Raw genomic sequence first — 12,472 nt, forward strand, 5'->3', positions numbered from 1 at the left:
CAAGATAGCCGCAAGAGCTTGAACTATATGGGTATTCTGTACTTTCAAAGTAAACTGCAAAAAGTTTTCTCTGCAAATAGCATGTAATACAAAGATGAGAGCACTCAACAGTACAGAATAACATAACTGTTTCAGTTTTGATGGTTTTTTGGATAATGTTGAATGCCATATCTTCAAAAGTTGCTGCATATTAATAAACACCATTGGGAAGTTACTGAAACTACAAATGTCATGTCGTCCTCATTTACGAACTCTACAAAAATGAATATATTTGGCACAAGCAGCACTGGAAAGAGAGAGGCCAAAAATTATCATTCTTTGCCTAATGACTATGGACAATAGGGATAACAAATTATCTCAAAACATTATCCTCAAATCTTTCCTGCAAGAGTGATGAGTGTGAACTTATTAACTATTCACTGTACAGTTTGCAAAGTGGCAGTTCAAAGAACTGTACAACATGACGAAGAGACCAAAGAATCCTTAAATCAGTTAAATCCAAGTCTTCATGGCCAGAAGCCAATTACTAATTACAGAGTCAAGGAAATATTCCAGCTGTCCACAGCTAACAAAACTACTGGAACAGGAGCAATTGCAAATCAACTGGCTTTGTTGTATACTTCCAAAACAGAAATGCTGCTGAGGGAGCCACACACTGCGTCTCCAGCATCTATCCAAATTCCATTAGTCACGTCTGATATTTAGCTGCTGGAGAAAGTGTTACAGAGAAATCCCAAATCAATAATTTACGTAAAACGTAGAAAATGTGAAATTAATCTCAAACAATGTAATGTCCACAATAACAACTAGACCATTAAAAATAAAACTAAAGAATGAAATCCATGTGACACTATCTTCTGCACACATAGAGGTGACAAAGATATTAAAAACAACACCCATAAAACTGGGGACTATCCTTGGAAGGAAGCAACAGTCTTTGCCAATTTTTCCTTTTACTGCGAACTCATTCTGGCATCCATCAAGTGATATTCCTCAGCAGGAATCCACACATCATTGTGTATATAAATATGGCAACTTACATTTGAATTACACTGCTGTAAATGCATTTATGTGAACTGCATTGGTAAGCCACAATGGCTTCAGAAGTAATTATTGATTTGCAACCAAGACTGTTTCTAACCAATACTGTAAAGCGATGGTTTGCTGAATGCCACATATGGATTGGAAGAATTTTTATTGATTTGGGATCTTTCGTTTGAGGGTTCCTACCAAATCAAGGTGGCAGGTTATAACTACTTATGAAGTCGAATATTGCTTCTCATAAACAAAATGCAAAATTTTGCCACAAGCCATTGTTACATTCACACATAACATCGCTATTGTCTTTGATGTTACTATAAAAGTAGTGGCCTGTTCACACTAATAAATTACATTGGAAGAGTCAGAGGACTTTCAACAATATTAACTTTTTTGAGCCTAGAATTCGATGAAAAACAAAATGCATTAATGGTTCAGAAGAATAACTTTGAATTAGCATGCTAGGTGTGCAGTTATGAATATTGCTGTGGCTATTGCACTCCAGTGAAAACTTCTGGGCTCAGAAGTTGTGGTAGATTTGTACAACTATTCTGTGCCCTTTTGTCCCCATCTATGGGACACATATTTGCAAATATATCGGTAACTGCACAGAAAATAAGCCTTGAGAGTGTTAAGTTAGGTGAGGTGAGAGAATTGGATTGGGAAAGGAGTCCCTGGAAGTAGAAGGTAATTTTGTTATTTTGGCAGAAAAATAACTGACATGGATGCAGCAGAAAGATTATGAGATGCAGACAAGTAACAGTAACAAACTTTTTTCTGAAGAAGAAAAAAATCTATTGACATCTAATGTAAATTTAAGAGTTTGGAAGTATCTTCTGAAAATATTTTCCTGGATTGTTGCATTTTATGGAATTAAAAAGTGAACAATAAGAAGTTCTGAGGAGAGAATACAACATTTATTGAATATGGCACTACAGAAGACTGCTCAAAATTAGATGGTTATATCAGATGACTAATGATGATGAAGTGAAACTGAATGAGGGTGGGGGGTGGAATTTAGTGAAAAACTTGACTAAAGGCAGGGTGATTAAAACACAACTAAGTATCAAGAAGGAGTTAATTTCATATTGGAGAGAGAGATGTATAGAGGCAAAAGTAGTAGAGGGAAACCAAATCTGGACTATAAAAGCAAGCTGAAGTGAATGCAATTTTATGCAGAAATGTAGCAGCTTGCAAGAGAATAGACTAGGGTGGAGAACTGTGTCAATCCTGTGTTTGGACTGACAGTCACGACATAGCATCCTCATATTACAAGATGAATGCAACAACATGTGGCTGAAGTGAAAAAGAGTTTTGGTTGCAGCAATCTGAAAACAAACATCTGACCAGCTGATCTGAATTGTTGAAGAAAGCACTACTGAACGCATAAATAAAATGTCCACACTGTGGAGAACAGATTATACAAATTCCTGTATGTGGAACTTCATACAGTAAGGGGAGGGAGAGATCCAATTCTTCCTATCACTGACCAGTTTTAAAAAATTACACGAATCAAAAGTTCCTTTGCACTCACTTCAGGCCAAGAGAGGTACATGTCTACAGGTTTAGTTTGTTTCTCAGTCACCATTTGCAATCAACTAAATGTGAAAGCAAGATGCAGTAACTCTACCTCTGAAGTGTGTGGCTTTTTGTGGTGAATTCCAACGCAAAATCAATATTAAGTGGAGGATTTGGCGTGTTTAACTCAATTGCGGGACTTGGCACAGACGAGTGGACGCAATTTAGTAACACTTTAGAAGGCACGGCGCAGTAAAAACATCCAACAACAACTGACGTTCTCCTATCACGTCTCGTGTAAGGTGCAGAAAGAAAGCTCCTACACAGCCCCGTGTTTGTTTTGATTTGGCCAGAGGGAGAGCCGTGGGAGCCAATTTTTGTGGGGCCGGGGCGCCTTGAGAGATCATCACGCCGCCGGGAGGGTCAATATTTGCGCAGGCGAGCTGCAATAAGCCGACCTCTGCGGCCGGTCACTCCGGATTACACGCCATTCGTCTGCATGCTAATGCACGGCTCACCCCTCTGCATTTATCGCCTGCTACTTGAGCTGCCATCCTGACACTGCACCAACTGAGCAGAACTTTTCGTTTCGTTTAAAGAAGGTAAGAACAGACTGTAATCCTTGTGTGGGTCGCCATACGTAGACCACCACCGTTTTCTCTCTCAAAGCCGCGTACCATGTCTTTATGCTATTCGGATTCTGGGTTGTACGTTCTACACTGATTCACGCCTCCCGGTCCATACCTAGCCCGACAGACAGGCAAGAGATACAGGCTGGCTTAAGCCGAACATTTTGTTACCCCTACATCTCTAACGCTGGAAACAGTAACAACTTCGTTGTTATAAGCACATACAGCCTCTGCAGTAAGACAAGCGGCTGGCTTATGCAAGGCCCTTTCAATTTCAAATCACGCTTAGTATAACCTTCTCAGATAACAAAGGTTATTTTCCCTACGTTAAATGCCGGCATGGTTTGTTTTAAAGAGCATGACAGACATGTTTCATCAAACCGAGGTTGTACTATGTCTCTTCCAATGACACGGCATTTCAGCTTCACCAACACACAATCCAAAATGAAGCCGCCTCGATTTGCTTCTATAAGCCACTCAGAGCTCAGGACAAGCGATGATTTGCCAGTGAAAGTCATAATAAGATGTGATTCCATACAAAGCTATTATACTGCTGATGAAGATGCACTAAATTCTTCCACCCACGTTTGTCGACAGCGACATACGGGGCCCACGGGAAATATGGGTACCGCAACGAACTTTAGACGTCACACTCGTTGTCTTGTCCGCCATAAATCGCGAACGCGCGGCTACGTGCAGGAAATCAGTATGTTAACGGAAAGTTAGCCAATAAAGTCCTTAACTCTGTCATCTGTTATCAAGAGCGTGAGTATTTAAGCGTGCAGCTATGAAGTATTACAGCGGTCTCAAATAGCAACTCGCTCCCCGCTGGAGACGGTCGCTGCAACGTTTAAGACCTCTAGTGTCACATGCTATGACATACGCCACAGGGCCTGGATATTTCGTCAGGCCAGTGAGAGGTCCGTATGAAGTCTCGTACCCTGTGCAGTGATTGGCTGATATGAGCAAGGCTCTGCTGGCCACATGTTCGTGACGCTCCAGTGCCGTATTTGATAATTTCCTTACTTAATCTTGCGTGTTGTGAAAATACGCAGTTTAATTGCAGCACTAAACCGGGAGAGCACTCAAAAATGCGTCCTTTAAGACGATTTGTTCTTGAAAGTGTCAGGAAATGTTACGCCGGTCCACCGTAATGTTACCTTCGTTCGTCGGAGGCACAATTCGATTCGAGCCAACCAATAAATAGGAGCGGCCAGCCTCTGCAGGCTGGGAGCTAGTGTACTTACCTCTGCACGATGTCGTCCCAGACGCGGTAGAGTTCGGCCACGTCGTCCTTGAGCAGCCTAGCCGGGTGTCCGGTGTCTGTGTGGTAGCGGTGCACCGCCACATTGAAGCGCAGCAGATCCGCCTTGCGATCCAGCAGGGACGTCAGCTCCACCTGCAACAATGTAAACATCATTGCCTTCTGCAGCACTAATTTTTCCATTTGTAATATTTTCAGACTTCATCCATTGACATACAACGCTTGCTGTTATTGTAGGACAGTCTTGCAGATGTCCGGTTGAGCCACTGTGTCCTTCCAATCGGCATTTAGGCGGACAGAAGAAAGAAATACAATCAATGGCCCTTCTCTAGATCCAGGTATTCAGTCACTAAAGAAACCTGCACAAATGGTAACGAAGTGGAGCCCTAGATAAGATCACCAGGAAAATTAGCATTAAAGTGCAAAAACATGTTCTAATTCAGCTCTTCACCTCACGTTATAACCAAATTATTTCAACACAAAACAAGTTTTCAGATGGTAAAACGATAATTGCTGCTAAAGGAAACGCCCTGTTTTCGAAGTCTGACGACTGGAGCAACAGAATGACAACGTAAACAGCTTTTAGCTTTTTTTGGTTGCTTCGAGCTAGCATAATTCAACTACACTGCGTTGTATACGACATTCCGTAATGAATAACTGCTTAATGAGAAACGTAGCGAGAAACTGTATACAATTCGTATGTTTCTTGCCTTTTCGCTTTCTGACATTATTATATAGTGTGCGATAGACAAGAAAAAATTTGATATGTTTGGGCCGCACCTATCAAAGACTTCTCAACTTGTCAGCATAGTCTCTGTTTACCGAACTATGGCAAGTGAGGCTTACAAAGAATTTCACAAACGCCAACCAGCCATCCAACGTATCTATCCATCTCTCCTCCCCCCTCCCCATATACCCAAAGCAATCATCGTATAGACCACAATTGTTGATCATCATTACATATTTTTTATTGTTTTGGTCTATTTAAGTTATTGAGACTCAAAGTGATAGCTACCTGAAATCTAAACCAAGAGTGAACAACACTGGCTAATTAACAATATCGGTGGCAACTGGAATCTGGCACCGTATCTGAAAAATCATCATCTATTCGTAACGCTGCTGGCCACTCCGTGGCAACGAAACTTAGTGAATCTAACCATCACACTTCGATCTAGGAATCCGAAGAACTATTCTACAGAGTGACTTTTTCCACCGTGTACAAACTCTAGAGATTGATCGATGAGAGAATACGGAACAAAATAGTTCTAATGAATGTGTCCGGAAATTCATGGTTTCCATACTAGAGACCATTTATTCCATCACACTTTGTTACAGAGACAGCGCTATAATACAAGCTGTACCATGCAGCCACAATTACAGTAGTCATGGTTTCCACCTGCGGGGTGGTACTGTTCCTCATACGTCGTGCCCTAGCGCCCTCTACTGCCATACTAACTGGTAATGTTGTGTCCGATTCATTTCTCTTGCTGACTCACCTTCCAATGGATGTGATACAGCGTTGTATAATATGGTTCAGTATTTGACTCCAGAGCTTACCGAAAAATTGCAACGGGCGGCGGGCAGCAAAGTTGAATCAGGAGACCGGTCCCCGCCGACAACAATCACAGCATTCAATGTTTGCGGCTGTGTGTCGCCATTTTTGTGAGACAGGGTCATTTCAGAAAGCAGGAAATCATTAAGGACGTACCCGAAACGTTCGGACACCAGACTTTGAGAATAATGTGATTAACACTGTGGAAGGCGAGCGTCGTGTCAGTACCAGGCAGTCGGCCCACCAGTACAGGGTCAGCCAGACGACAGTGCGGAACATTCTCTATGACAATTGTTACTGCCCTTATCACTTACAGCGTGCGCATGGCTTACTAGCGACAGACTTTCCACACCGGGAACAGTTTTGTCACTTGTTTATTCACCAGCCAACCACGATTCCGGGACTTGTGTCATCCATCCTATTCACAAATGAGGCCACATTTACGCGGAGTGGTATCTTCAACGACACAGTCATCTGTGGGATAGTATGCAGAACCCCCGTGGTATGGCGACCGTGAATCATCAGCAACGGTGCAACCGGAATTTGTGGGGCCCAGATAACTGGCGACCGTATTTTGGGACCGGTCTTCCTTCCATGTCGCCTAACTTTTTTTTAATTACGGTTTTAAGGCCCAAAACTGCAACGGTCGTAAGCGCCCATTCTGTGGCTTAGTAAACAAAAAATTTGAATCGTCAGCAATGGGATCGAAATTCTTGGAGGAGGGAAACTAAAAACGAAAGTAAATCCGAGATAACTGCTATTGAAGAGAGATTGTTTTCCCCGAAAAAGAGCTTCAAATGACCGTTGCCATCGTACTGACACTAATAAACTCAAGAAACTCAAGGACGCGATCGGCTGAGCGTGTGTCGTCTGCTAAAAGGGAGGATAGATCAGGCGACAGCTGTAAAAGGTCGCGCAGTGGAATAAAATAGGGGCACTGAAGTAAAAGGTGTCTCGCCATCCACCGTTGGGAGCAGTGGGAACAAAGCCGGGGGCGATTGCCACGAAGATGTAAATGGCTAAAAAGACAGTGCCCTATCTGGAGTCTGGTTAAAATTACTTCCTCCCGACGACGAGACCGGGAGGAAGAGGTCCAAGCACAGGGAACAGGTTTTACGTCCCATAATTTATTGTCAGGAAGTGCAGACCAATGTGTGAGCCATAAAAGAGCAACACGACTACATAAATCGTTCTGTAGATCGGCAAAGGCAACCATGCGAACGGCGGGCCGAGTAAGAGAGACTGCAGCCTCGTTTCCGCGGATACCGACGTGCCCTGGGATCCAGAGGCATGCCACAGAGACGCCCCCCAAGTGGAGCATGTATAGGCAGTCCTGAATCCGGTGGACCAGAAGGTGGACGGGATAAAAATGGTTCAAATGGCTCTGAGCACTATGGGACTTAACATCTCAGGCCATCAGTCCCCTATAACTTAAAACTACTTAAACCTAACTAACCTAAGGACATCACATACATCCATGCCCTAGGCAGGATTCGAACCTGCGACCGTAGCAGTCCCGCGGTTCCGGACTGAAGCGCCTGGAACCGCACCGCGTCCGGCTTTGTGGACGGGATAGAGCTTGGAGGTTGAGAAGAGAGCTGAACGAATCCGAGTATATAGTATACTGCATCCGCTTATGGCGACGGATGTATTGGATAGCCTGGAAACATCGTGAAGCTCCGCGCTAAAAACCGAACACTGGTCGGGAAGCCGAAATCTAACATGGTTGTCGCCAATAATATAGGCACTCCCAGCACCAAACGTGGTCTTTGCGCCGTCGGTGTAAATAAATGAGTCAGCCTCCATTGGTACTCACAGAGGAGCGAATGCCTGACAAACTATAAGAGAGGAGGGGGTATCCTTGGAAAGCTGACAAAGGTCACGGAGAAGGCACGTCCGGGGGCGAAACCAAGGTGGCGCCGCAGCCCCATTGGTCAAGAAAGTTTTAGGAAATTGGAAGGAAAGGGAGTGTAGCACTTGACGGAACCGGACTCTTAGTGGTGGTAGAGAGGCAGGGCGGCCTACATACCCTAAATCCAAGGAGAAGTAAAGAAAGGGGAGGAGGGGCAAGGATCGGATGAGCAGTCATAAGGAAGACAGATGACTAGCGTAACGACTCAGGACAGCTCGCCGATTGGACAGTGGAGGTTCAGTAGTCTCAGCATAAAGGCTCTCCACAGGGCTGGTGTAAAAAGCTCCAGAGGCTAAACGCAATCCACGGTGGTGGACAGAATCTAGACGCCGAAGAATAGACGGCCGTGCAGGAGTAAACCATGCTTCCGTATTCCAATTCAGAGCGCACTAAGACGCGGAGGAGGATCATTCTGTCCGCTCCCCAGGAGGTACCACGCAGAACACGGAGGGTGTTGTGGTATCAGACAGCGAGCCAAAAGATATGAAACGTAGGGAGGCCAGCACAATTTTCTAAAATTAAGTCCCAAGAATTTGGCGACGTCCGCGAACGGAAGTTCGACAGGGCCTAAATGTAGGCAAGGTGGATAAAACTCCCTACGACGCCAAAAATTTACATAGACAGTTTTACTGGGAGAAAATCGGAAGCTGGTTTCGATGCTCCATGAGTGGAGGCTATCGAGACATCCATGAAGACGTCGTTCAAGAAGGCTGGTCCGTTGAGAGCTGTAGTAGATCGTAAAATCGTCGACAAAGATGGAGCCCATGACATAGGAACGGAGACAATCCGTAACTGGATTTATGGCAATGGCAAACAGCACAACACTTCGAACAGACCCCTGGGGCAGACTGTTTTCTTGGGAGAAAGTACAGGAGACAGTAGTGTTCACCCGCACCTTAAATTTGGGCTCTCTCCATAAATTCACGAATGAAAAGGGGGCAGCCGACCTCGAAAGCCCCAAGAAAACAGTGAGCAGAGGATGCCTGTATTCCAACAAAGGAGGGGGGGGGGGGGAGGGCGCTTTATGGCGACCCCCCCCCCCCCCCCCCAAAGATCAAAAAATATAGCTACCGTTTGGCGTTTCCCAAGAAAACTGTTCATGATGTAGGTGGAGAGAGCAACAAGATCGTCAACTGCAGAACGATGCCTTCGGAAACCGCATTGGGCAGGTGTTAAAAGGTTTCAGGACTCCAGCCACCAGCCTAAACGGCAATTTCCATACGCTCCAAAACCTTACATACACTACTCGTGAGAGATGGGGCGATAGCTAGAGGGGAGGTGTTAACGCTTTCCTGGTTTCCGGACAGGAATGACGACAGCTTACCGCCGTCTTCTGGGAACTGTACTGCCGGTCCAAATTCCATTCTAAAGGCGAAGGAGGTAGTGTGGAGTATGGTATGATAAATGCAGCAACATTTGGTCGTGGATGCCATCTGGTCCTGGGGAAAATAGTCACTCGAATGTGTATCAGCAAGAGCGAACCATTCAAAGCGCCGAGCTAGCTGAACACTACCGACCAAAAGGTCCAAATGAGAGAGGGTTGACGTGGAGGCAGACAAAAATGTAGGTTCCCAGTGTTGGGGCAAACAAGATCCACTTGGTGGAAGAGGTCAATCAATATGGAGCCTCTTGGACAAGGATGCAGAGATGCCCAAAGCGGGTGGCGGGAGTCGAAGTCCCCAACACACAAATGGGGGTGGGGGGGGGGGGGAGGGGGGGACTGACCAAGGAAATGAAGGCGATCGGCTTTTGCCATTGGTGTGGTACATAGAGAGAAGATGTATCCAGAAAGGGACAGACATAAAGCGACAGCTTGGAAGGAACTGTTCAAGGGGATTGGGTGATAATGGAGAAGAATCCTAAGTCCCACATGTGCCGGGGCGCCAACAGAGGGGAAACCGAACCGGACTGATTGTAAATGAAGGAAGACTAAGCGATCATGGAGACGTAGCTTTGTTTCCTGAAAACAGAAAACGACTGGGAGGGGGGGGGGGGGGGGAGGAGGGGTAGGATCGTAAGAGGATCGACAATTCATCCCGACTGGAGCGAATTCCACGGACATTCCAATGGATAATTGACATAGGGTGGACAGAAAAGGGAAAAATCTCACCACGGTTGCCGTCAACTCAACGACCGCTGAGAGCCAGCGGCCGACAGCGTGGAACAGCATTCAGCCAGAAGGTGAAGATCCTGATCCATAGGTTGTTCGTGGGTAGTTCCTGCCGCCAGTGATCGGCCTCCAGTGGCGAGTCTCGGCGACACGGAAGACGACCGAGGGCGGATACCACTGGCTGGCGCTGTAGAACAGACACGCTGAGGTGGAGGAGGAGAGGAACTTCGTTTCTTATGAGCCTTCTTGGAAGCAGGACGTTGATATGAGGGAAGAGTCGATGCTTGTGAGGTCTGGGTACATAGAAAATATTCGCGAGTAGGCTCTTTTTTGGAAGTCCAGGCGTCCGATTTTGGGGCCCCGTGACTTAGGAGGAGCCGATGAAGGCCGAGCCTTAAGTGAGCGGGTGATAGTGGGGAGGTTGAATGGGCGATCTTTGGGCTGGCCGATCGGACGACCGTGGCGCTGAAGGTGAGATCGCAAGTGTGCGTGGCTACCTCCATAGTAGGTAGAGGAGAGGCGAGGACAGTGCTATAGTTACCCGCTGGGAGTATAGTGGTCTTTCTACTGGCGAATAACTTACGAGCACCTTTTCCTTCACTCGGATTTCCTAAATAATTCGTTCATCTTTAAAAATAGGGCAATCTCTAGAGGAAGCAGCATGGTCGCCCTTACAGTTGATGCAACGAGGCGATGGAGGTGTACAATCACCCTCATGGGCATCCCTGTCGCATGTAATACATTTGGCCGTATTGGAACACAGCTGGCTGGTATGATTAAACCGCCGACACCGATAGTAACGCGTAGGATTGGTGATGTAAGGGCGAACTGAAATGATTTCATATCCTGCTTTAATGTTTGATGGAATTTGAACTCTGCCAAACATCAAGAATACAGTATGAGTCGGTACCAATTTTTTTCAACCCGTTTCATGACGGTGTACGGCCGTTACGCCCTGATCAGACAGGTAATTTTGAATGTTCTCATTGGATAATCCGTCGAGTGATCTGTAAACCACCCTGCGCGATGAGTTTAACTTACGGTGCACTTCCACCCGGACAGGGAAGGTGTGTAGCAGTGCAGTTCGAAGCAATTTATGTGCCTGGAGGGTACTGTCCGTTTCTAACAGCAAGGTGCCATTTCGTAACCGGGGACAAGACTTAACAGGACCTGCAATTGCGTCGACACCTTTCTGAATAATGAAAGGGTTGACTGGAGAAGTCTATCTTTGTCAGACCGAGAAACAACTAGGAACTTTGGCACTAATGGAAGAATTGTCCGTGGCTGAGACTGATCTAACTTTCTCTTGTGTGCAGAAGTTGAAGTAGAGAAAACCATTGCGGAAAGTATCCCCCATGATTACCGGGGTCTCCGATGGCGCGCTCCTTCCTAGTGGGGGCCTTCTCTGAGGGCACTCCCGCCTTAGGTGATTGTCCACACCTCAGGTCACACCTCCCGGGAAACGGACGGAGGGACCAATCGGCACGTACAGAAGGTGCCAGCTCGGGTACTCACCCCTCCCTGGGCCTGGCCTTTACCAGGGGGTACGTACGTGTCCTACTTGTCTACCTGGGGCGGGGAATTACGCTTTACCCCGTCACCTGTTACGCGTGGATCGGCCCAGACACGCACAGGGATGAAAGAAAGAGAAAGGGAGGAACAAAGAAAAGGAATGGAGAGGTCTCAAACGCCGCATCGGAGAAGGTAAAGAGAAGAATCAAAGAAAAGAGAAGGGAAGGACAAAGTGAGGACAGACTTTCCAATATAGAGAGAAAAGAAAAGAAGCCATGTCTTACAGTCAGAAGCGTCCGTCTCCGGACGTAGGCACAAAACATACTCCCAAAGAGAGGGAGGAGGGAAGGGAACGAGGGAGGGGGAGGGGGGGGGGAGAAGGATCGGGGACAGGGAGGGATGTGGAAAGGGAAGGTAAGGTAAGGTATGCAGCTCAGAAAGCGAAGAGAGCTGCACTAGCTCGGGGTCCCGTGATCGACGTCGCGTAACAGGCTGGAACTATCGGCGGTTCTCAAGTGTAACTCTGCGTTCCCGGCTGGAAGACGTGCCGTTGATGATTCTAAGGGTTATGGGCTGCTACATGATGGTGCTCCAGCCCACTTCGCCGTTAACGCCCGGACGAATCTCAATCGTGTCTTCCCTGGTCGATGGATCGGACGAGGAGGTTGCATGGTCTGCTCGTTCACTGGATCTCAACCCGTGCAATTTCTGGTTATAGGGACATAACGAAAGTATCGTGTATGCAGAGCCCATTCCAGATGTGGAGACACTGGAGCAGCGTATTCATGCTGCCATTGACGCTGTTCGAATGCAGCTTGGCCGAAGTGAACATAAGAGACAGAACATGCTACGGCGCGCACACGCATGTGTTGAGGCACATGGAAGCCATTTTCAACGCATCTATTAACTGTGTTTGCATGGTACAGCGCGTATTAGA

General features: G+C 46.4%; 1 protein-coding gene across 4 annotated transcripts in view; it reads right to left on the reverse strand.

The window, feature by feature from the left end:
- Positions 1–12,472, reverse strand: part of LOC126298945 (uncharacterized) — an 828,858-nt gene that overhangs the window by 61,135 nt on the left and 755,251 nt on the right. For all 4 annotated transcript variants that reach the window (XM_049990548.1, XM_049990546.1, XM_049990547.1 and 1 more), the window contains exon 20: positions 4,433–4,584. In XM_049990548.1, the coding sequence (XP_049846505.1) occupies positions 4,433–4,584 (152 nt within the window). The remainder of the gene's footprint in view (positions 1–4,432; positions 4,585–12,472) is intronic.

Source organism: Schistocerca gregaria, chromosome X (assembly GCF_023897955.1).
Source record: "Schistocerca gregaria isolate iqSchGreg1 chromosome X, iqSchGreg1.2, whole genome shotgun sequence".
Taxonomy (NCBI): Eukaryota; Metazoa; Arthropoda; class Insecta; order Orthoptera; family Acrididae; genus Schistocerca; species Schistocerca gregaria.